The sequence below is a fragment of the Acomys russatus genome, chromosome 13 (genome assembly GCF_903995435.1).
Source record: "Acomys russatus chromosome 13, mAcoRus1.1, whole genome shotgun sequence".
Taxonomy (NCBI): domain Eukaryota; kingdom Metazoa; phylum Chordata; class Mammalia; order Rodentia; family Muridae; genus Acomys; species Acomys russatus.
Genome location: NC_067149.1, coordinates 60,420,241 through 60,445,959, shown reverse-complemented (window position 1 = coordinate 60,445,959; position 25,719 = coordinate 60,420,241). Strand labels below are relative to the sequence as shown.

Here is a 25,719-nt window from a genome sequence, read left to right as displayed (position 1 = left end):
GCAGCCCAATTAGTTCCTTAAAGAACCCATTTAGGAATCTCTTGTCTGCGATAAAATTGTCTTCAGTTAATAAAAGGACAGAGTGAGTTTACATCTTGATCACACACGTACACTCCCACACTCACACTCACGCGGCTAATCACGAACTTTCCCCTATGAAGGTGTTCTTTTGTAATGAAAGGTAAATTAAACATTTATCTTAATAAAGGTGACTCGTTCACACCTTCTGCATAGGGAGATGGCTATCGTGCGCGGGCTGGAAGGAGGGTTATTAATAGCACTCTCTTGCCTTTGAAGGCAGATTTGCTGGCAATAACGTACCTTGTTTCCAGTTTTCCAGAAGAAATCTCTAATGGCCCGGAGCATTACGATGGCTACAGGGAAGGTGGCATTTACTGTTTCTTTTCCAGTAGAGGTCTTAATAAAATCTGATCCTAAAACAAAAGCAAGAAAAAGTCCCAGGTTAATTAAAAACTTACTTTTTACACTTAAGTCACTGAAAGAAATGAGTTGTGTGCGATCTCCCCCACTCCTCCCAAAGACTTTATTTTTGGTAATTATGTGAAAAAAACTAAAATGAAAAGCTACCTTTAAAATAATTCTATTTATATGTAAGAGCTAGAAGCAAGGGAGACGAGTTGCAAATTGCCATCGTCTGGGCACAGCACAGGTACTGGTACCCCACACCAGCAGCGCTGTCGCTACCAGGCCTGTACAAGACTGAGCCTGTCACTCGTCAGTCAGGGATGAGGTTCTACCCCTCCCAGCTGAATATCTTGCTACAGCTGGATTCTGGGGAGGGGCAGCCACTGTCTTTGGTAGAATATCCATGAGTCCGCCAGGCCCCAAGGGACAGGTTTTTTGTTTTATGTTTTATTGTTTTTGTTTTTCTCGAGACAGGGTCTCTCTGTGTAGCCTTGGCTGTCCTGGACTCGCTTTGTAGACCAGGCTGGCCTCAAACTCACAGCGATCCACCAGCCTCTGCCTCCCGAGTGCTGAGATTAAAGGTGCACGGCCCTGGTTAAAATCCGTGGGTCGCAAAACAAAACACAAAGACACCAATGTATGAAAGGGAAGAACAGGGGGTGAGGGGGTTGGGGGACATGGGGGGGGTGGGGAGGGTTGGGGTGGGTGGGTGGGTGGGGGAGCTAGAAGTGGGTTAGTAGAAGAGTGGGCAGGAGGGCTAGAAGGGGGAGTTTGTTTATGAGGAAGGATGGGGAAAGAGTAATAAGAAAGCATGACACACAGATAGGAAACAAAAATGAAAAGAAATTGTTAAGAATTTTGCCTTTCTTCACCACCAGATAAAGTCGCCACTTGATGGCTTCTCATGGTCTCCCCTATTCTAGCTTCCATATTTCACAGTCAATTAAAATCAAGTTGGTTTGTTTAATGCATATAACTGAGATGAATAAAAACAATTTTATGCCCTGTGCTCGCTACCATGTATCTTGGCACTTTCCCACAGAAGTGTGGAGTGCCTACTCATTGCCCCCTCATTCTCTCACGCTCTGTGGAAAGCACACAGCACAGTTGGGACGGCTCCGGGAACTATCACGAGCTAATTCTTGTTGCATTAATGAAGCAGTAGGCCTCCCGAACCAGATGAGGATTTCATGAAAGACACCATGGCCTTTCATAGTTTGCAGATGTTTTCAACAACTTCCTTCTCTTGAATCTTAAGCCTGTTTATGTAATTTACAAGAACAGCGTGAGACAAATAATAACAGTGGCAGGTGCCTCATTGGTGTCAGCACAGTCAAGCCTTACCACTGTTGCCAAGGATGTGTGTGTGTATGTGTGTGCTTGCATGTGCGTGTGTGCGTGTGTGATTTAAGCTAAAGCAGTCCACCTTAGCTTGTCAGTTAGAACTGTCCCACTTATCTGAGGCCACACCGGCAGCCAAAACAGAGAAGCCTTCCTTCCGGTGTGAGCACAGCAATGTTCAAAACCCAACCTGTCCATGTACAGCGTGGGACCACCAGCTATAGCGAGAGAGTTTGTTCTAGAGTCCTGCTTTACAGGATGGTGAAAAAGCCGACAGAGATGTTGTACCCCATATCGCAGACACGCGGTTTTAAAAACCGGAGTGTGAGCTCTAAATGCTTTCAACAGGAAGAAATGACAAGTGACTGCATACACGTATACACACAGATCTGAATATTACCGAAGGACCATATGTACTGAAACCCTATGTTCAGTTTGTGTTTGTCAGTTTAAATGAATTACATTTCTGGATGAAAGAAATGCTCGCTCCCTGTGGCCACCACACACCACCTGAATCAGACCTTGAGAACCATATACCAGGCTCACAGCTCCTGTTCAGGGCATCTATAGAACAATACTTACAATTAATTTGCATCTCTCTGAATCTACCGTAGAGACACGGGACAGAATATGAAGGGAGAGACAACTTAAGTCCTCCCTCAAAGTATCGGCTTGAAAAGATACTTCGACAGCTATTCGGGGGGCACGGGAAGGATCAATTAGACCCTCTTTCATTATAAATGCTGTGAAGACACAAGTGGAAAACGTAAAAGCAAATGCACAGCCATGCCTTCAAAACCATGGTGACCCTTGAGGGATAACATAAAGGGTTGGGAGTCGGCCTGGTGTCTAGTTCCGGCTTTCTTGGTAGCTATGCAAACTCCATCTTTTTCCTTCCTAGAGCAAGTCGGAAAAATCCCTAACTGCTTCAGAGTTAGACAGGGTGTCAAACGGGATAATCTACACCAAAGCACCCAAAGCCTTCAAGGACTATACAAACACAAATGAAGCCCAGGCCTAGGTACGGTGCCTGCCTCAGAGTCTGGGGCTGTGGCCCACAGAAGCCCCACAAGGCTCTCAGCAGCAGAAATTACTAGGCATTCTGAAGGGGCCTCCAAAAACCAGAATCCTGAGAGAAACAGCCAGGAAAAGCTGCTCATGAGGTTTTGGTGAAAGAAACTGTGAGTGTGTGGCATGGCTATCGGTCACTGTATTTACCCAGATTTATTGTGAGAAGGGCAGAAAGCAGAGTGGAAAGATAAAGAAAGATGCACAGCTTTTGGCAATGAAAGGAGCTCGAATCTGGTTAACGCTGAGGTCAAGTCAGGTGCAAACAAAGCAATGAATATTTATAGCTGTTAAGGAGAAGGTGCCTTGAACGCATGAACTCCACTCATCAAGAGATCAAGAGCTCAAGAGTCAAAGATGCAAAGTCACTTAAAGTGAGAAAGGGTACCCAGGTACAGAAGTGTTTTCATGGGTTTGGTCATAAAGGCACACGGAAGCCACTATAGCTACAGTTGTGTTGCAAGGAGGACGGAGGGCATCTCAAGGTAGCAGTAGATGAGGCAGCAGAACTTGACAATGTCCACATCCTGCTGACTTGCACTGAGGTTCTAGAAAGCTGCTTGGGCCGGTCAACATGTACCATGGTCAGACGTTCTGCATGCAGCTCCTGAGTGAGATGTTCATGAAGCTGCAGAGCCAGTGGCATTGTAGATCCCACGATAACAGAGATGCTAGGAGCATGGACGATAGGACAGATAAAGCCCTGTGCTGCACCCACCAGGACGACATGCTGTCCCTGATAGGTTTCAGTCTGGTTTGGGTAGTGTCTTTCCTTGCCACCCCCATTCCTTTCTTTTCAAATGGGAGCTTTTATTTGGCATCATGTACAGTGGAAGTGTATAACTGCTCTGATATTACAGGTCCACAGCTAAGGGACTTCTTTGAGTGTTGGAGCATTTGGGGTCTTTGATCAGGGTTGGAATTGTAAGACTACGGGGATTTCTCAATCAGGCAGTTGGACTGAATGTATTTTGTAAGGACAGGGCCATGAGTCTATGGAACTAGGAACAGAATGGTGAATGCTTGGGCCCTAGTTAGAGGCACTGTCTTGGGAGACTATGGACCATTAAGAGACACAGCTGTGCTGAGCTTCACTGGAGAAAAATGGGTCACTAGGAGCAAAACTTGAGGTTTGTATCTTGGTCTTGTCTCTAATTCCTATTCCGCCAGGATGTGAGAGGTGAAGAGTTCCAGCCAAAGCTGAAGTTTCTGCCCCCTCCTCCAAAATTGAAGTAGATTCCCATCATGCCTTGCCCAGCATGATGGACTGTTGACCCTCAAACCATGGATTGAAAAAATCCCTTCCTCTCTTAGTTGATTTGTTGGGTAGCATCAATGGGAAAAGTGGTAAATATTCTTGTATTATGCATAAATACCATAAAATAATGCACTGAGAAGGTCACCAGGAATCTTCTTTTCTGAGTCTACAAGCCAACTGAAAGAATGGACACAGGACTGCCGTGCAGTGGCTCAGAGATATTCAGGGCAACTGTATCTTGCCTTCTTCTGTTTGCTTAAGCTACGATTTACTGAGAGGCGGTTGTAAGTCAGCTCCTGCAACACATTTTGAGTTGTAGCAAAGTTTAATTCATATTTTGATGCTCTATTGCTAGGTACAGACTTTATTAAAATATATATATTTACTTGTTTGTTTGTTTGTTTGTTTGTGTGTGTGTGTGTGTGTGTGTGTGTGTGTGTGTGTGTGTGTGTGTGATATGCTAGGGATCACATGTGACAATCAGAGGACAACCTATGGAAATCAATTCTCTCCTATCATGAAGGTTACCAGGACTGGCCTCAGGTGGTCAGGCTTGAGGCAAGAGCCCTCGTTCCCTGAGCCATCCTTGCCCTAAGTACAGACTTATTAAGGACACTTAGGCCTTGTTTAAAAACAAACAAACAAAACAGAAACATAATAAAATAATTTTAAAAAAAAAAACAGTCCATTTGCCAATTATAAAACCTTTTCTTTAAGCCTTCTTGATGTCCCTGGGTCTGCTTTGTATGGAATTAACGCAGCTACTCCTACAAGTGGGCGCAGTGTCTTTCTCCAGCCCTTTACTTTTAACCTTTTGAGTCTTTATCAGAGATTTCTTTAAACATTCGGTAGGCACTCGGATTGGGGTTTTGTTGTCATTGCTGTTTTGTTTTTTAAAGACTCTTCTTTTAATTTGTATATTTAGATCATTAACATTTAAAGTGATTATTGATTCTGTTGGATTAATATCTACCATATTTATACCTCTTCCATCTGTTACACTTTTTTTGTTTAATTTTCACCCTTTTGGATCCTCTCTGACTTCCCTGAGCATTCTACATGATTGCATTTTATCTCCTCTCACCATAGCAATTGCAATTCTCTCATACTATTTAGAGCTTGGCCCAGAACATCAGTCCATCTTCAAATAATACTACACTGCTATGTGGGTAGTGCCAGTGCCTTTGCCTCCCCCCACCTCCCATCCAAGACAGGGTTACTTTGTGTGGCCTTGGCTGTTCTGGGCTCCCTTTGTCAGGCTGGCCTTGAACTCACAAAGATCCACCTGCCTCGGCCTCTGCCTCTGCCTCCTGGAGTACTGGGATTACAGGCCTGGGCCACCACACCCAGCTGGGCCTTTGCTTTTAATGAAGGGTTTCTAAATAGTTTTTTCTGTCTGTCAAAGCCCTGCTGTCACTCATGATAGTTTATGGTCTTTCCCCCGCAAAGGCCTTTTGTTTTGTTTTTAATACTTCCTGTGGAAAGGTCTTGCAGTATTGCCTCTCTCAGCTTTTGGCTGGAGATTGGCGGAGAGGGACAGCACCACTGCTACAGAACTCCACTGCTAAGATTTTCTCTCCCCTCACTGCAGGCCTGCTTTCTGACTGGAAATGAGCTGAGGACATTCCCTTTGTCTGTTGAGGTCATTTCCTTTGTCTTGGGTCGGTATTTTGTTTCTTTCTCTGGCTTTAGTCTTTCTGCCACAACTAGGAACAATTGCCCTTTCTTGGTCTTCCTTGACATTCTCTGACTTTCCTAGATCTGTGATATATGGCCTGCCCTTGATCCTGGAACATCTGTACAGTTCCTCTCTTCCTCTCTTCTCTCTCTCTTTCTGGTATTGCAATCACACCAGTGTTATAACTTCTGAAAGTCCCCCCAAGTCTTTGGAGGGTCTTTCTTTCCTAACCACTCTTTCTCTTCACATTTTAGTCTAGGAAGCATCCATCAACCTACTGTCACAGTCACGTGGCCGAGCAGAATCTGGAAATATTAAGTGAGACGCCAAGTCCTTCCATCTTAGAGATCAGGTATATGAAGAGAATCAGAATATTTATAGTACACATAAGAAATACTGTAGACAGATACCAAATAAATACAATGGTGAGAAAGAACTGCGAAATTCAAAGTGGTCCCTCTAACTCGACAGCAAAGGCTCATGGGTGCAGTTTGTTACAGACAAAACTGAAAGATGAGGAGGTCTGTGGAGGAACCTTGTGGGAAGACATGCCAAATTCTGTCATGTCAGGAATCTTGTGCTTAGGCTGTATGCTGTGACCTCCAAGTTGCTGACCTTTGCCTCACCAGGTCTTGTGTTCCAGGCTATCCTTGGACTATTTACCTTTGAAAGAAGTAGGGAAGTCCCAACTTGGAACCACCCAGAGGATCTAGGAAATTCTTACAGGGAACTACTCAGCGAACTAGGAAGTTCTACAGGGAGCAATTCAGGCTATTGTATTCTTGCCTGGGGGATAGGGTGAGTGAAATTAGAATAGAAGCTATTGACCTTGCTCTATATATGTTCCTGCTAGTCAGCATTAAAGTGAATCTTGATCAGAAATTTCCTGACTTGATTCGTTATTTCTCGCATCTCTGTATCCTACTTTCAATCCCCACTTTCTCTTTCAGGTGAAGCCTGATTTGATTTTTCCAGTGGGCAGGGACCCGACAGAACCTTGCCATCAGGCAAAAACACCAAAAGCAGAGTAGCAGCCACATTGTCCAGGTAATTAAACTGCTAGGGGGACACGCGATCATATGAACGTGTGTTTGGGGGTGGTCCTGTTGGTCTGGGGACAGCTCAGCATATGTGAAGCCTTGGGTTCCATCAGAGCTACTGTTAATGTTTCTTACGCTAAAACACTACAGACAGTTTTGAACCTGCAAACGTCTGGCTTCTGTCCTTGGGGCAACATGAGGTCTGATCACATGACTCCAAGGTTTGCAGATGCTGCCTTTACTGCCTATTTTGGATGTCAGGAAGAAGGATGGTAGAGAATCGCACAACACATAGTCCAGGCATTTAGGAACTAACTTTCATTAAATTTCAAACAAAAAACAAAACAATCAAGATCTGATGACACAGGGTATTTTAGAACATGCGTTGCATCAGTGTTTTCCACTGCTGAGGGACACTGGACTCTCCAGCGAGACTAGGGAGGCACGCTTTTGTTTCATTTCTCATTTTAATATCACTGCTCCTGCCCTTTGCTAAAACAAAATTACCTCAGAGAAATACATGCTGCCTTCAGATCACCAAAAGCCCAGAGCACTATAGCCTCTCCTCAGAGCATGTGTGAACCCAGTTGCAGCCAATGCCACCTCAGTGTGTGAACCCAACTACAGCCAATCCCAGCCTAGTGTGTGTGTGAACCCAGCACAGCCAACCCCTCCTCAGTGTGTGAACTCAGCACAGCCAACCCCTCCTCAGTGTGTGAACTCAGCACAGCCAACCCCTCCTCAGTGTGTGAACCCAACTACAGCCAACCCAACCTCAGTGTGTGTATGCATCTAACTACAGCCAACCCCACCTCAGTGTGTGAACCCAACTACAGCCAACCCCACCTCAGTGTGTGTGTGTGAACCCAGCACAGCCAACCCTGCCTCCAGCACACTTAGCTTAGGTGCCAAAACCTTAAGAGAAAATATCTCACCATCACAATAATTCATCCATACAACCAGTCTACACATTTGATGAAATGAGCGACTGACTAAACTAGGTGAAGAACGGCCTGAGAGACTCAGAAAATAGCCCAATAAATGGACCAGCATTCAACTAAGAGTAGTTGAAATTAAAATTAATAATACATGCACTGCTTTACATAAAACTGTATTTCTTATTTTCCTAATTTGGCACCTTAAGCACAATTCTTTTTTTTTTTTTTTTTTTTCTTTCTTTTTTTTTTTTTTTTTTTTTTTTTTTGTGGTCTAAGGCTACCCAAAGCTTTTCTGCGGCCTGTAATTACAAGTCTCCATGGTACAGTTTCATTAAAAACTTTCATTAAACAACAGCTGCCCTTGTATATGGTCTTCTAATCAATTTGGTCAAACAGAATGACTTCTAATCAGCTGTTGATAAAAATAGAAGATGAAATTTTAATTCTAATAGATTAACCACAAACTCAAGACAGTCTTCAAAATCCATCTAACTCTGGTCTCCAGTGGATTTAATGACTATTCAGCAACTCATTACTAAATAGAACAAGACGAACATTTTCCAGTTCATTAAAGAAATGTACTATGTATTTTTGCATTGTCCTCATGATTCGTTACAGGGAGTCTTAATTACAAGATAATGGATAATGGTTATTAAATGCAGACTGCAGTAATGAAGCCCTATTCATTTGCGAGCCTCAGAGACTGCAAAGAGAGGAAAATAAAATTACTAGCTTCAAAAGATTAACGGATCAAATTATTATTCAATTTTCAAAATCTCATTCAGGCTTCATAGAAACAAGAAGAGATTAAAAACTAGTATTAAGACCAAAGTAGTACATTTACAAAAATAATATCTTAGGGCTATTGCCGCATAATAAGCTTCAGATGTGATTATTTTTTAAAGTATAACTAACAATGGGAAAACATACATTTTTATTTCCTGAACAAATCTTATTTATGATACAGGCTGCTTCTAGAAAGAGCTGAAAGCCTTGGTGACTATGGAAAATGTGCTCCAATGCACAAAAGGACAACACAATGGAAGCTGTTATTAACGTTGTATGCTTTACTAATGAAAAATAGGATTTAAACTCAACTGCTCCTGGAGAAAGCGTGTCCCTAAGTGGAAGTCGCATGGACCCTAGAATAAGAGCTCCTGAGCACACTGTTCATTAGCCCCGTGTTTCCTATCGCTCCCCGAGAAATTACCCATTAAAGGGAGTGGGAACTTTTTTTAATGGCGATTTTAACAGTAATTTACACTTACAATCTGCAATGAGATCCTTTTAAAAATAAACAGAATGTATAAAAATATGAGGCACCAGATTAAAACCTATTAGACTCATTTGTTCCATATGAGCTTATAGATAATTTAGGGTGATATGCAAAGATCCAATTTCATGGCTGAAGAACGTCTGAGGAAGAAAGTTGGAAACAGCAATGGGATGCTAATCTTCAATCTAAGGACAGTTGATCCACCAGGATGTGGCCATCTGAGCCATATGACACCTTCACACGAGAGAAAAGGAGGAATACTCTGAGAGACAGACAGACAGACAAACAGAAAGACAGAGAAGAAGGAGGAGGAAGGAAGGAGGAAGGGGAGTGTTTCTTCTCTCTAGTTGATTCTTTCTGATACACAGCAGTGGTGATTCTTTTTGCTGTGTGTGTCCACACCCTATACGGGTGTCACAATTTAGCAAGAAGCAAAGGCATGCTCAAATAGAGTGGCAATCAGAAAGCAACCACACGGGCAGGGTTTAAAATGTCTCTAACACCCCAAGGGTATGCTTAGCTCCCGGAAACCACATTCCTTGCAGTTGGTCTCCATTAAATAAAAATAAAGATGTGGTCACTTAAAATACAGCAAGAGAGTGTGATTCAAAACGGAATGTGGGACAGGGACCCTGACAGCATCATTCTTGGTACCTGGAGGAAAACGGACTGTGGGACAGGGACCCTGACAGCATCATTCTTGGTACCTGGAGGTAGTGTTGTGGGGAGATTAAACCATTCAAAGAATACTGACAACAGTCTGGGCTGGGGTTGTGGCTCAGTTGGTAGAGTGACTGCCTAGCATCCTTGATCCCCAGCACCCCATAAGCTCACACTTACAGCTCTAGCATTCAGGAGCTGGACCAGGAACAACAGGAGTAGAAGGCCCTCTCTGACATCACAGCCATTTTGGCTAACATGACATCTCAATGTCCAGCTCCACTTGGGGGTGGGAGGTTATACTCCAGAAGTTTCATTTAATTTAAAATATTTTATTTATTTAAAATAAATGTCAGAACTGTGACTACACTGGAAACAGGTGAGTAGCCAATGCAAGTAACACCTAAGAATGATGTCGTCTGTGCAATCTTGGAAACAGCGCTAAGTTTCATTTTTCTGCAAATTTTGAAAAAGAAAAGCTTTACTTAAACTCAAATGGCCAATTTGATTTACTCAACACTTTGACCTAAGAATTACAATAGTGAACCCCGGATGTCTCTCATACTTTGCTGTACACAGTCTCTACTTTTATATATTGTTAGTTGTCCAGAAAATATATATACAAATATATAAAGAGAGCCCAAAATCGAATGCTCAAGCCCCCATTCTAGGGCTTCGCACTCTCCTTGCCCTCTTCTGTGTGACGCTGTTGAGGAAGAAGGGTCATAGGGAGATCTATGACAAGAACAGAGACCCCACAAAGGCAGCGAGTCTCCCTGTTTATACTCATGGCCCCGTATGTCAACTATATAGAAATTTAAAAATGGAGGAAAGGGTGAGTTCACAGAGAAGAAAGAGGAAACAGAGAAAAACTAGCTGATATGCAAGGCAACGTGGTTGCAAAGTCCTGTGGTGGCTGGGGGTCCCTGGCACTTTCCTGTGAACCAAAAGGCCACCTTGTCTCAGACAACGGGACCACATCTAGGGCTGCTGAGCACTGAAGTAAGTTCTTCTACACTGAGGTGTGGAGTAAATGTAAAAAACACAGTTTTGAAGATTTAGTACAAAAAAAAAAATATACTGAAATTTTTCTTAATAACGTTAAACTTGATTACATACTAAAATGAGACTGGGAGTTCAGAAACTTTTCACTTAAATTTTGTTTATTTAAAATAAATTTCAGAACTGTAACAATATTGGAAAAATAAAAGAAAGTCTCATATTTACTATTTGACCTTTCTTTTCATTTGATTAGTGGCGCTACAAAAAAAAAGTTGCAATATAATATTTTCTAGTCTAAGGCTTCGGTGAGTTTCCTCAACATGGACTCTCTCTGCATCCTAAAAAGTTCCTCTCCGCTAGGCCAATATCCTTTAAACATTGGTCTAAGATTGTTAAGTGGGTGGAGAGAGGCACCGGTGGTCACAGTACTTGCTGCACAACTGTGAGGACTGGAGATGGAATCCCCAGCAACCCTGAAGACGTTTAGTTGGGTGAGGTCAGCCCACCTGTTATCCCAGCCCCAAAGGCAGAGACGACTGGCATCTTCAGAGCAGGCTAGCTGGATGCACCAGCCACAAACGGGAGCTCTGGGTAACTGACAGGGCCTGCTTCAGCGAATAGGACCAGGAAGCACGGAAGATGATTCCAGACATTGACCCTTGGCCATCATGCGCCAGTGATCACATAATGTATACCTACCCACCTACATACAAAGACACGCACACGCACATATGGAATTGGAAAGAGAAAGCAAATATAACTGAATACAGGCGTCAATAACAATTTGCAGCAATAAAAGATTTCCAAATGTTCTATGAGCAGAAGTTAACTACAATGAAATACGTAATGAATCTATGGTGTTTCCAGCAGCCTGAACACACACTGCATCACAGGACTTCACTGCAGCCTCGTGCATGAGCACACGTTGCAAGTACATGCGGCTGCACCACAAAATGCCACAAATACTTCCGCAAAGACCACAGCTCAGGTTCAAGGCTACTGGAGTTATAAGCTGCAATGTGTTTGCTCTGAACATCAAGTTTTCCACTCTTAAAAGACATGGCATAGCTTAATGACAGAAAACAAAGACTTGACATACTTTTCTGCCTTCATTACTAGCATATAATTGTCAACTTAGCATATCTTTACGTTGCATTGTGTTAGCGTGTTGAATTTTAAAAGTGGTTTTAGTTGATGACTTGGGATTCATTAAAAAAAATTAAGTGAATTTTAGCATGAGACTTGGACAGAATTGCCAACCATTTCTGAAGTGGCTTTAAACAGCCTTCTGCAATTTCATGTTATAAAATAAAAACACGGGTCAACTCTGAGGAAAATGTTAGAACACGCTTAGGCCCTGCAGTGTCAACTAATTCAGCCAAGAATTGATTCCTTATGTAAAAATGAAGAAACACATCTATATAGTTAACATACGAGTGTGACTTTGTATTAAATTATAGAACATGTATGCCAAAACTTGTTTTAAAAAACAAATTTCTATTTTAGAAAAATCAGTAATGTTTGATTTATCTATTTTATAGACCTAGATACTTGGAATTGTATAACATTTTCTTTAGGTAAACAGGGGTCAGAAATACAAAGAAGAATAAGACCCACTTACAATATCTGCTGGGTTCTACTCCCAATAACAGGGGCATGGAAACTGCTAGAAATCGTTGAGACAAGGACAAAGAAACTTTTTAAAAATTTGTTTTTATTCTTAATTATGTGTGTATAGAAGGACCCACAGAAGCCAGTGGTATCAGAGGCCCCTGGAGCTGGAGTCACAGGAGGCTTTAGGGTGTCCATCATGGGTGCTGGGATTTGAACTCAGGTCCTCCGCAAGTGCACTATATGCTCTTAACAGCTGTGCCGTATCTCCAGGTCCTCTTCTTAAAAAAAAAAAAAAAAAAGTACTGCGTGTGTGTGTGTGTTATGTGCAGGTGTGCACATGTCAAAACAAGTGTAGAAGTTGGTGAGTAACTGAGAGCTGGCTCTCTCTTTGCATCATGGGTTCCCAAACAAAAGCCAGGCTTGTGAAACAAGGCTTATACCCACTGAGCCATTTCACTGGCTTTAGAAGATGCCTATTGAAGGGACTCTGCTCCATCAGCAGATGTCCTGACCCAAGTTATATAAATTATGTTTTCCCTTGGAATGACAACATAGATTAGAAAGAATCTTTATCTGTCGCCATCGTGTTATAGTTGTTCCCAAAAACCTCATGGCATGGCAGAGAAGAGAAAGTGAGAGTCATGGGAATCAGATCAGTACCCCATGACTGTAAGAAAAATCTTGAATATCCAAAGCTTTATTATACAGGCATAAGAGTTTAAATCTAATATCAGAGTATTGGGGGCTGGAGAGATGGTTCAGTAGTTACTCAAACTGCTCTTCTGGAGGGCAGTTCTCAGCACCCATGAGTTCTATTCGCAGCACCCATGTCTGTCACAGCCACCTGTTACCACCAGCTCCGAGGAAGCCAGTGCTGGTTCTGGCTCTGCCTACACTCGGGCAAAGACACCTATAAAAACACACGAGTAACAGTAGAAAATAAGTTTTTTAAAACAATAAAGTGTTTTAGGCCATCACAGAATAAAAGCACTGATCTACACACAACAAATTACAGATCCACGTCCATCCGAATCAAAATGCTTTGCCTTTGGCCAGCCCTTCAAGCTGACCTTTCCAGCTATAAGGACTGACTAGGTCACGCAATGTCCCCCATTGGTAAGATGATTTTGAAGACATCTTAAAATGGCAAGAGCAGCATATTCTTTGTCTTCCCTGATGTTTGTGGCAAGGTGGGGCAGTGAAGAGAAACCTCCGTGCAAGGTGAAAAACAACTGGGTTATCACTATACTTTGGCAAGGAAGAAAGCACGTTTTAACGAAATAACAGGTAAGGTGTGCTTTAAACAACTGAATTTCATTTTGATTGTGCTTCCTATTGTCATGAGTGAGTTTGGAATGTATAGTATATATTAACATTAAAAGTCAGGTATGCTTGTGTGGAATCTATTAACTCAAGAGAAAATTACTCAAATTGAAGAAATAGCTGCTTAAAATGGATTTAGAAATACATTTTACTGAACAAAGCAGGCTGGAAAATTAGGCTACTTTATCAGGATTAGAAAGTGCTATGAATTTTAAACACAAAGCTTTTAAAAACAATGCAGTACATATTTGAGACTGTCATACCTCAATGTCATCACAAATCTTTTCCCCCCCAACAACTGATGATGAGTCTGGAGGGTTACTTTGCACAGTGGCCTGCCTTTCACAAAGGAGACTGTGTTAATTTTTCTGTGGGGAGCTTTATCTCTAGGTGATGGTTTTGAGGCACCTAGAGAACTCATTGGCCTCCCATTAGCAGATCTAGAGATGGGTGGACCCCGCAAAGGCTCTCAGTGCAAAGCCTTTAGTGTACAGAGCTCTCCAGTGGCCGTCTGTTGCAGAAACCACTCACCAGCCACTCACAAAGACAATGCTGATGCCAGGTTATTTTCAAGTCAAAATCATGTCTCTGTTTTACAACTAGTCACGGCCTCCTTGTTATCTGTATTCCTTTGTACTTGGCTATCACTAAAGACTGTGGCTCTCCAAGAAAAGAGGGGCATGCATGTGAAGAAAGAAGGGGAGGGGGCCCTAAAGCCTCACCTAATGGACGGGCACCGCCAGCAAAGGTCACCAGAACTTGTGGCAGTTTGTCAGGTGGATCATTCAAATTCCTGAAGACAGGGCTGGAGAGATAGCTCAGTGGATAGGAATACATATCATCCTTGTAAAGGACCTAAGATTAGTTCCCAGCACTCACGTCAGAGTCAGGAGACTCAGAACCACCTGCAACTTCAGCTCCCATGGACTCAGTATTACCTTCTTTTTAAATATGCATTTAATATTTTGAATATTACCTATAGGACTGCTGTTGAGTGTAGGCGCTATCTCTTCCCCTAAGATACACATTGGAGCCCATACATCCAGAGATATTCATTCCGTGTGTTTCAGCGGTGTTATTCCTTGTCAGGACCCAAAGGGCATATGCAGATAACTTAAAGATGTAAACACAACTCAACTGCTAAGTTCATTATCAAGACAGGAAGCAAGAAAAAAAAAAGGGAGGTGGGGAGACACTTGAGTGACAGACAAGCAGTACTGTGCTACACTTGGGGTGACAGACAAGCAGTACTGTGCCACACTTGGGGTGACAGACAAGCAGTACCCACATTTGGGGCGACAGACAAGGAGTACTGTGCCCACGTCTGGAATCCCACTGACTTGTTCTTTGGTCACAACAGGCCTTGAGAAGCTTCTCTGCGCTACTTTGGTCCAAGGTTTTGTTGTTGTATCTAGAAACTAATTATAAACCTTTAAGACATGAGACTCTGCCTGACAAGGCCGTGGTGGAAATGACTGATGAAGATACTCATGGTTTACTTCTGGTCTCACACACACCAACACCCTCAGAGATATCTGTGCACACCCATGAACACACACACACACACACACACACAGACACATGCGTGCACACCCCTGAGGGCTCCACACTCCGAGATATGAATTCCACCTAATATTCTGCCATCCTGATCTGCTGCTCACTAAAGCATCACAGAGCCTAGCTAGCTCTGACAATGGTGACCAAGACACAGCCACAGGAAGGGCCATACATGTAGGAGCAGCAAGCACGAATGTCTTTCTGAAAGTAACTCCAGAGCCGAGAGGCACCTACACATGTTGTACACCTACTCTGACTAAATCCCTCAAGAGCCATCATGGATGACAAAGCCAGCACCCATAGACACTGCAGCTGAGCAGAGCGTTCTGTTCAGGAGATGTGAACAGAGACTTCTTTCGTCAACATCTGGTTTTTTTTTTTTTTTAAATATCAGAGTGCTTTCTGCTTTCTAAACCACACACCTGACTGTTCTGCAGTCACCCTCTGCCCTGTCAGCTCTGGCTCTATTTTTCCCTTCCCCGTCAGAATCCGACCTGGGCCATTTCAATCGCCAGTGCTGCGGTTTTCTTCCTGTTCTGAGCATAAACACAAGACTGGAGCTGTGGCATCCAGCTCACCACCATGAGGGAATTACCTAGAGAATAAGAACAGTGCCACAGCTGGCGCTGGCAGCCCCATCGGTAACTGCCTACATGTCCAAGCTAGCTCTGGAAGCCACTGTGGGCAAGCTCTGTGTCAGACCCTCAGTCCCTGGCTACTGAACTGACTACGTTTGTTCTGCAGATCTGGAAGTTCAGTGACTCTCGACATCTGTTCACTTCCAATGAGTGTCATGTTCCGAAATTATGTTCACAGTGTTGGCACCCCTCCCTTCTCACACACATATGTTCTGCCTGGTCTCATTCATGCCTATGCAGGCCCCCAACTCCCCACTCTTTCTCCATTGAGAAATCATAGAAGAAGCAAAGTCCAACTGAATAAACTGTGGAAAGAAAAGCAAGGGGATGAGCAAGCTTTGAACACGGTATTAGGAGAAGCGGAAAGCTAGTAGGCGGAAGCACCGTGCAGCGGGTGTTAAGAACAGACATCACCACAACCCTCCACCTGGACAGCCCCTCTGGGATGACAGAGCTGCTGATGAAGAGAGAATATTAGGCTCCGCATCAGCAGAAAATGAAAGAAGGATGGACATTCAAGTCTGCAAAAGCCAAGTGAGGAGGTGCTATAGACCTGAAGGAGCCGAGGGACAGTGCCACCTCACCCTTGGGAACTGGTGACTCCTCGATCGCCATCCCACTGCAAACCACACCAGAGCCCAAGAGGACAGGATGACTTTAGCAATCACCTTAGCAAATAATGACTTGCAACGAGGAGAGTCTAAGTGACTCCTACTGGGAAGGCGTCCATCATTACGTAAGCCAGGAAAGCTGGACTTGGAAGGACCAATATCCCATGTCTTCTTTTGTACGCAAGGATCTAGTCTGGAATCTGTACACCCGTGAGTGTGATCAGGGCCTGAGAGTAGAACGGGGGGCTAAGAGGAAGCGGAGGTCTATGGGAGGGGGTGATGGCAAACATGCAACGTTAAAGCAGGAGGGACTTGGGGAAAGGACTAGGAAGAGGGGGAGACAGGACAATGATGGGAGGAAAGAAGAACAAAGTGTAATGAAAACGCCACAGTGAGGCCCTTTACATGGCAGACCAGATTTAAAAAGAACGGCCACAATGGACACGGCCTCCTGAGCCATTCTCCAGGGGCAGCTGTGCACTTCGCCTAAGAGTTCGAGGCCAGCCTGGTCTACAAAGCGAGTCCAGGATAGCCAAGGCTACACAGAGAAACCCTGTCTCGAAAAACCAAAAAAAAAAAAAAAAAAAAAAAAAAAGAAGAAGGAAGGAGTGAGCTTTTGTTTAATTACTTTCTTTAATAAACATTCCGCACTCACTCTGAGGCAAGCACTGTTTGAAACTTTATAACTAACTCAACACAGCTCTAAACAATGAAAGCAGTCCTGTGTCCAGTGACACTCTGGAACTCCCCTAGGCTTATCATCCTAGAAGAGTCTGTGAGCACTCCAGGGAGAAGTTGTATTTCAAGCCTAAAGTAGCCACGCAGGAATTTCTAGAAACGCTGGCTAGCAGTAGAAGGAGACTATTCCCCGCTCCGGGGACGTTTCCTGACCTCTTCTGCCCTCCTAGCAGTATCTGAGAGCAGGCGTTACATACTGTGCTGTGAACTCAGCTATAATCAATAAGTCCTCTGCCCTGGCTGGCAGCTGCTGCAGGCTGACAGGAGTGAGGGACGGTGAGCCATGTGGTAAAGTCCTCGAAAGGAGAAGTCAGGAGACACAAGCGGGCCACCACGGCAGGTCTCCGGTCCACCGAGGCCAGCAGTAGTTCCTGACTGAAGAAGCCTGGTGTCGCTCCTGCACAATAGGGCTGCTCGTTCTCACTCCACAGTCCTGAGCTTCATCATAGGTTCAGTTGACGTAACTGAACAAATCTGGGTTCAATTTCTTCTTCTCTCCTTTTTCAATCATTACCAGACAATCACAACTGTCAAGACTGTGGTCAGTCCAAAGAGAAACATTCTCTTTTTTTTTTGAGGTTCCTTAGTCTTGGTGGATGAACATTGTAATTTAGAATCATGGGTAGAGAAGAGGCAGGGTGAAGGAAGGGTCACGTAATGGACTTTTATGAGACAGGTCTTCTACTGTAAAAAGGTTGGCCTGGAGCTATTACTATTACTATTACACCCCAGACTGGCATCAAACTCCTGACAATCCTCCTGCATCAGCCTCCAAATCCTAGAATTACAACCTGGGTCCCCATGCTCACCCAGCTTGGATTTTTAAAGAATTATTAATAAGATATTTTCGAGTTCTGCACAGATGCTGCTGCACACTAGCTGAGCGTGCTGCCTCCTCCAAACAGGTGTGGGACTTAACGGGCTTCGATTATGTGGCTCCAACTCACAGAATTTCAGACAGCAGCCACTGGGACAGGGAACAACATTTAAAGTTACCACAGGGAGATATTCTAAAATTGTCCCACTTATATCGACAGTGTGCTCTTTAGAGTTATGAGCTCATTGTAATTGTGCCTGCTTAAACATTTATCCTCCCACGGAGCACAATCTTCTGTCTGTAGGACCCGACAGCATCTAGTAAGTTTTTAACTCTACTCTTGGGATGAGAGAAACTTTGCCAGTTGAATGTGAGTTTGGAATGATGGGCTTCCACAGACACGTGGAGGTCAGAGGACAACGTGCAAGAATCAGCTCCTTCCTTCCAACCTGTGGGGTCTGGGGACTGAACTCGGGTCATCAACCGCATTCTTTCCTAGGAGGGAGTGCACCGTGGCTGGCAGGGGTGTGTAGTACTCAGTATCCCCCAAGGTTCTTAGACCATGGCAACCCTTTGTCAGAAAGGGCGGTGCGGCAATACTGCTTAGCAGATCCCATCAGCAATCAGATTATAGCTGAGAGGAGCCCCCAGCACACGAGCTTCTGTCCTCACCTTGGCTTCAGGATGCTAATCTTCAGGAGAATCTCTCCTGTTTTGACTGGGCTTTCGTAGGGCCGATTCCAGGCCACCCTATTCATGTTGCTGACTCTATTACAGCAAGTTTATGGAATGTGTCCTTAAGTAGATTGCACGAAAAGAAAGAAAGCTTGATAGTTCCATTTCGAATCTGTCTTTTAGTCAGGTGTAATCTGAGTGAGCTCCACAGAGCAGGAAGCCCAAGTCTCAGCTCTTCTGTTTCTTCTTTAATAATCACCCAAACAGGCTCTCATTCGTAAAACAGCTTCATGCATCCATAAACTTTCTGAAGTCCCCTCACCTGCACTAAGAGACACATGCACAGGTGACTTTTTTTTTTTTTTTTGGTTTTTCGAGACAGGGTCTCTCTGTGTAGCCTTGGCTGTCCTGGACTCACTTTGTAGGCCAGGCTGGCCTCAAACTCACAGCTATCCACCTGCCTCTGCCTCCCGAGTGCTGGGATTAAAGGCGTGTGCCACCACGCCCGACTCAGATGACTTTTATAATGGCTCAATCTTGATCCCACGAAGTCCAGAGGCAGCCCCGTCTTCGTTTGAGGTAGGGTTTTCTTTAATTCTTAAAAAGAACTTCGAATGTAATTCACCTCAATCTTCCAAACAAGGCTAATGCCCGTTATTTGTTGTCATTATAAGAAGAGTGTATTTGTAGATATTCTCTTGTTTTAGAAGAAAGCAGGCGTGACTGCACAAGTTAAGGCGACTTCTGATAAAACGGAGGAGGGGGCCGGCCTTTACTTTCTTGTTCAGGAGACACTGGTAGGCTTCTTTATATTTGCTGGCTTCCGGGTTCCATTTTCAATGTAGTAACAAAAACTGAGAACTGCTGTATTTACCTGTAATCTCCTAATAATGGTTCCAGGAAGCAAAAGACGTCCCGGGTTTATAAACTAGAGGAAGGATATGAGATTTGGTGGGGACTAGGTTGTCACGAAGCAGTAAATAGTTTTGTGATTTTATTCGGTTGTTTCTTTTCTGCAGAGAGGCCCTTCATCTTACGTGAGGCCTCTAGGGGAATTAGTTGAGCTTTTTTATCTTTTCTCGGTCTGTATCTTTGAATATTTGGTTTTAGACTCAGGCACAAGTTATCTGTATGCATTAAACTGCTAGTTGGCAGCACAGATAAACCAAGTGCAATTTTCTATCTTTAATTATTAAGTTGAACAGTTTCATGATACAATTCTCCGACCGAAAAATAGATTGTATTCCAAAGTTCATAAATGCACGGCTGGCTGAAGTGAAAAGGCATTTCTCCAGATTGAGGATGGCAATGAATGCCAGGCAACCAGAATACAGGTTTTATTCCTACAGTATGATGCTCAGGCCTCCCAGGCCTGGTGAGCTTTCGGCAAACAGGAGTTTACCTGGGACACAGGAATGCCTCGGCAGCTCATTGCACCACTGTCAGCTGCGAGGCTGGGTTTGGGGCATTGTGAGCTTTATAATCTCAGCGTCTGGGAGACGAAGGCGAACTCAAGGTCAAGTCAGGCTACATCACCCAACAAACACTTTTCCCATGGCACGCTCGTGACAGGAAATAGGACATTTGGTCTTTAAGACCCTGTCAGCTCACTGCCTCGCCCACCTGAGCCAGCTCTTTCTCTGATGCTATCCACCCCATCTTCGCCCGTCCCTAGAGAAGGCTCGGTTCATCTGGGAATTTCTGGGATCCTGGGGTCCTGCATGCCCCAAGCTCCCAGACAGGGTCCTAGCACCCTTTAGAGGACCAAGCTATGCGGCTCCAGCATCACATATTTCTGTCTGGCTCTGTGTCAGTCAGTACAAATTGCTTTCTGGCCTCTGTGTGAACTGCTCTTTTCTTTGTCTTGGATTAAATAAACAAACAATAAAAACAAAACAAACAACAACAATAGAAAGTCAGAACTTTTTCATTCTAGCCTTGAAGGACCAAATAAACGTTAGAGGTAAAGCCTATTTGATTATAGAGAGGAACTGGATCACACCATGGGAGTCTGGAGTTTAAAAATCAGGGCAGGAATAGGATAAGCAATAGCTATGCTGGGTGTACAGTGTTGGCAAGAACATGAAATGAGAAATGAACTTCAAAAATAACTTCAGCAGAAAAATATACTTAATAACCTTTCAATTTAGGAAATGCCAGCTGTACTGGAAATACCTGAGAGCAGTTTTAAAGATTTTTACTTTATGGCTTGGAAAGGCATTATAATATTGAATACTGCAGAATAAGAATGCAGAACGTTTTCTAGTCATCTGATGTACAAGCTAAGAAGATGCCTCGGCACATGATGGATGTAGTGATGGGCGTCACTACAAACACAGAGGTAACTTGCATGCTTTTCCTTTTTATTAAAAAATAAACAGGCATATTTTAATTATTCACTAGGATGCTAATATCATACCAGTGTGATGACAGTGAACATTCTACCAACAGCTTCCGCCGCTCCGGTGCAGCATCATCTACATTCCCTCCCGTTCCGTTGACTATCTGGAGCCTCCCCAGTCGTCCCTGCCCAATTTAGCAGCTACTAAGCACAGGGAACTTACCTTCCGATGCCCCAGTTGGTGATAAATTTTTCACAAAAAGCAAGCGAGTGCACTCATTCTAGCTCACCAGTGGGAAAGCATCATCCTGAGAATTGAAGCAAAAGCGTGATCTGCCTCTCCCTCGCCCTCACTAACTAACGCAGCGCTACATCAGGTCCTCGCTTGGATTTACATGCCCGCTCTTGTTAATGTGTTCTAGATAGAAAAACGGCTTCCTACTTACCCTCCTGGCTTTGAGATATATATATATATATATATATTTTACTGTTTTCTCTTATTACATAAACAGAAAAGGAAAATGATGGTCGGTCTATGGCACATTCTATAATAAATGCAACCAGAGTGGGAGGTAGAAGAAGCAAACATCCTGGTCCTTAGACTGAAAACAAGCTGGTTTCTCCCAAATCACATGTCCCAACAAAATCACTCCGTTACCTTCCCTCTGCTCCTCCACACAGCATATGGCTGACCAGTTACTATTGCTTTTGCTTCTAACATGTCTGTGATGGTTAGTTTTCAACTGTCAATTTGACATAACCTGGGAAGAAGATCTTAAGGGACTGTATAGATCAAGTTGGCCTGTGGGCATGTTCTTGGGGTGGCTGTCTTGATTGTTAAGTGATGTAAGTACCACTGTGGGCAGCACAGTTCCTAGGCAGGAGATTACACACGGACTCTACTCTTGACTGTGATGGGCTGCATCCTGGAATTGTAAGTTGAATAAACCCTTCTTCCCTCAGTTGTTTATTGTCAGGGTATTTTATCACACCCTCGGAAACAAAACCAGGACAATGCCCACAGTCACTCCTGCTCTACAGGTACAGGGCTTTCTTGGCTTCATCTCCTAGCCAGCCATAATGTCACCTCAGTTTCCTCAAAGCTCTACTTCTCCAATGAGGAGGAGAAGCAAGCACGCTGCCAAGATGACAATGCAATCACTGTCCCATTACGAAGATCCTTGAGTTAGGGGATTGTTTCTTTGTTCTAGATGCTTGGCACACAGCAAACATCCCACAAACCCCGATACCTGAAGGAATAAATCAATGCGGGGAATGACTCACTTAGTCCATTGCTCATTCCACAGACTAAAAGCTCTCCAGACCTCCAATCTGAGAAGCCTGCATTCTTCACACAGCTCTAAGCTCTAAGACACTGGCTAGCTGACCTCCCACCTTCTGGCCACAACTCCACCTCTTCCCCCCCACATAAACCGGGACTGTGCCTTTGGGACCATACCACCTCTCTACATCTCTGCAAAATAGATCCAACAACTTTCCACCCAAAAGGCCTTCCTTCACACCTGTCCCCAACAACACTCGTAAGAGGCAAAACGCTTTGTGACTTTGTTCTTGTTCAGCATCTGGCAAGTGCCCTGGATTCTGAGTCCTGAGGGTCTGCCTGGTGCTGCTTGCTTCCAGATGAACGGGTGGACCTTGAGATCAAAGGTCCCAAGGCCCTGTTTCTCACTTAGGGGCAGCTTAGAGCACTCAGGGTGAGTCCCACAGCCTGAGCCCTAGGCCAGGTTCCTGGTCTTACAGGGGAGGGAAGAGGGAAGAAATGAGCTTTTCATGGGGTGTTACAGTTTAGCTCTTTTAGAATGAGATTGCTAGTATCAGAAGGCAGTGGAGACTCTGGAGCGCAATAAGCCCACGATAATACCAAAAGTGTTGCAGCGTCTTGTGTGAGCTGCTGTGCTAAGCATGGCAGAGAAAGCAGGTGGAGGTCTAAAATTGGCGGGCAGGCAGGTCGGGTGAAACACAGGCCGTGCTGTGCTTCACTGGGTGTCAGCACTGAGCTGGCGGTAGTGGAGTGGCTGCCAAGGCAGCTCTGCCATCGCAGCGGGGGTCCTGTCCCTTCCCCACCTCACCCTCAGATGGTCATGGTGGAGGAATGGCAAACAGTACCAGAGAGTACTCCCTGCAGCCAGCCAGCCAATCTCTATTTATAAACCTTGGGCACTGGGGTGGGGTTTGAGGGCGAATGTGTCTGATTCACTGGGGCTAGGGATGCCCGGATACTTAATCTACATACAGTAGTTCAGTGCTTCATTTACTTGCAGTAGCATGAGGTCCTATCACAAGGAGAGAGCAGTACTTAATTATCCTATGTGTAAGAGCATGTCTTCTAAGTATAATTAAAGGTCATTTGCTGGAGGCTAGGATCTGCTCAACATAGGGTGGGGTACTTTCAGGAATTCCCTGTGCTTGCTGAACAAGTTCCTTATAAGAAAAGAGTGGGGCTTGTAATCTTCCCTCAGGGCTATGAGACACTCCTTACAAGATCTAGCCTTACAAGATCAGGAGGACTGAGGACCCCTCTGAGAAAAAGGGAGTCCACCATCATAGACTGAGAGCAAATATGGCCATCTGGAGATGTCAGACTTCAACTTTATCCAGAGGAGCCCCACAGAGTTCTTTTGACTCCCCCAAAATGGGTCAGCTGGAAGAGGTGCATGGAAATTCCACCCTGTGGCCTCTTTATCCCCACAGGGCAAACCAAGCATTCTATTTTTAACCCCTATACAAAACTAAGAGACAGGTATCTTTTTACCTGCCAGCTGCTAGGTCACTTATTTTACTAGCTCTCCTCTCTTATAAGCCTCCTTCTCGGTCCGCAGGACTCAGAACTGGGCAAGTCCCCACACAAACCCCACACCTCACTAGCATGCACAATATGGGAGGAGAAACAATGGTCTGTTTTCATGGTACTGAAGGACAAGAAATGACTGTGAAAGACCAGAAATCCAAAAATCACACCCCTCACACAGAACAGCAACAAGGCAAAAGCCAGATCCCACCCCTCACACACAACAGCAACAAGGCAAAAGCCAGATCCCACCCCTCACACACAACAGCAACAAGGCAAAAGCCAGTATCACCTGTGCTACTTAGAGTCTACACTGCTCTACGGAATGGCTGATGCTGGCCCAGCCCTTGACTGGTCTTGAGAACAGTTGACCCCACAGGCTCCAAGCAGACAGACAACTCACAAAAGAGCTTGTGGAACAACGGATTTGTTCTGTGATGGGCCAAGGGTCCCATCCATGCCTGAGGCTTTCTTTAAATGGCTTCTATACTGCAGAGATCTGAAGACAGCCCCCCCCCCACACACCCCCGTCCTGTCTTCTTTGGATTTTATATCAGAGATTCAAGGTCCTGCCTGCTCCACAGAAGTACTTGGGGTCATTTTATATCTACTTCTGAAAAAGTACTAACCACCCCACCACCATGTCCACCCAGGACCAGGGGACACCTGAATCCCTGGCAGTTGGATTTATCAACAGTTTAATTATGAAGCCCTTCAGGAAACTCTCATACAAAGTCTTGCTAAAGAATCGTGGTCTAGAATGTGACCTCCCATAGTGACTTTACCTTCTACATAGGTTTATATGTTTTAGTTCCTTCCCGTTTTCTATTTCAGGGTTTCTCACTATAGAATGAAAGGTTCAGGGTTAATGAACTATTTTCAAACAAACAGATAAATAAAACATCATTTTTGCAAATATTTTTTTCCATTTCAAGGATTTATTTTTATTTTGTGTGCACGGGTCTATACATGTCTATGAATCTGGTAGCCCTGGAGGTTAGAAAACAGTATCGCATCTCCTGGAAGTGCAATTACAGACGGTTGTGAACTGCCATGTGCATGGACGCTGGCAACAGAACACGTGTCTTCTGCAAGAGCAACAAGTGCTCTGAAGAGCTAAGCCGTCTCTCCATCCCTTATTTTTCTCATAGTTTACAATCCTAACAGTTTTCCAAGCATTTCAACAAAAGTTATCTATTACTTATTTACTTTTTGCTTGGGATCGAACCCAAAGCCTTGTACATGACAGACAGGCCCTCCACCACTGAGGTACATCCCCAGGTCCCCATAGTTAACTTACAACATTCATTTAGTCTCTTTGACTGCCAAATAATGGGGAGATCTATGAAGAAGTAAAGATCTTTTTAGTGACTTACACACACACAAAAATAAAAATGTTGCAGGCTCAATTCCAACTTGAAGAACCCATTTCCCACTTGCCTAACTAGCTCCTGGGAAGACAAAAATTACATAGGAGATCACCGAAGTTTGTAGACTTTTAAAAGCTGTGCTAAAATTTAGAAAGAAAGGCAGTTCCATGCTGTAGCTCCCTCCTTCTCATTTGTAGTTTCAATCAATCGAACAATGACTTTTTTGTATCTACTTCCATTAGGGCCAGGGCCACAGAATTAAGCTGTTGATTTCCAGAATGCCCCCTCACTACCTAAGTCTCTTTACTGAATAGCTTGTAATTTAACACAGAGGGTCTCTCTTTTATTTATTCTAGAAATGGCAATATAACCTTTGGCTTATGTCAGACAGTTTTTCCCTCAGTTAACATAGCTTCCCACATTAAAAAAAAAAATACACCTTTCTTCATTTATTTGTTCTTATGAAGTAAACCTAGAAACTCTCAAATATTTTTCAAATCAAATAAAGAAATATTCACCCATGCAGAAGAAAAGAGAAC

The 25,719-nt window shown here is 44.0% G+C and overlaps 1 protein-coding gene across 1 annotated transcript in view; it reads right to left on the bottom strand.

Moving 5' to 3' along the window:
- Dera (deoxyribose-phosphate aldolase) overlaps positions 1–25,719 on the bottom strand; it is an 83,818-nt gene that overhangs the window by 3,673 nt on the left and 54,426 nt on the right. Inside the window, exon 7 of the mRNA XM_051155517.1 lies at positions 322–434. Within this exon, the coding sequence (XP_051011474.1) occupies positions 322–434 (113 nt within the window). The remainder of the gene's footprint in view (positions 1–321; positions 435–25,719) is intronic.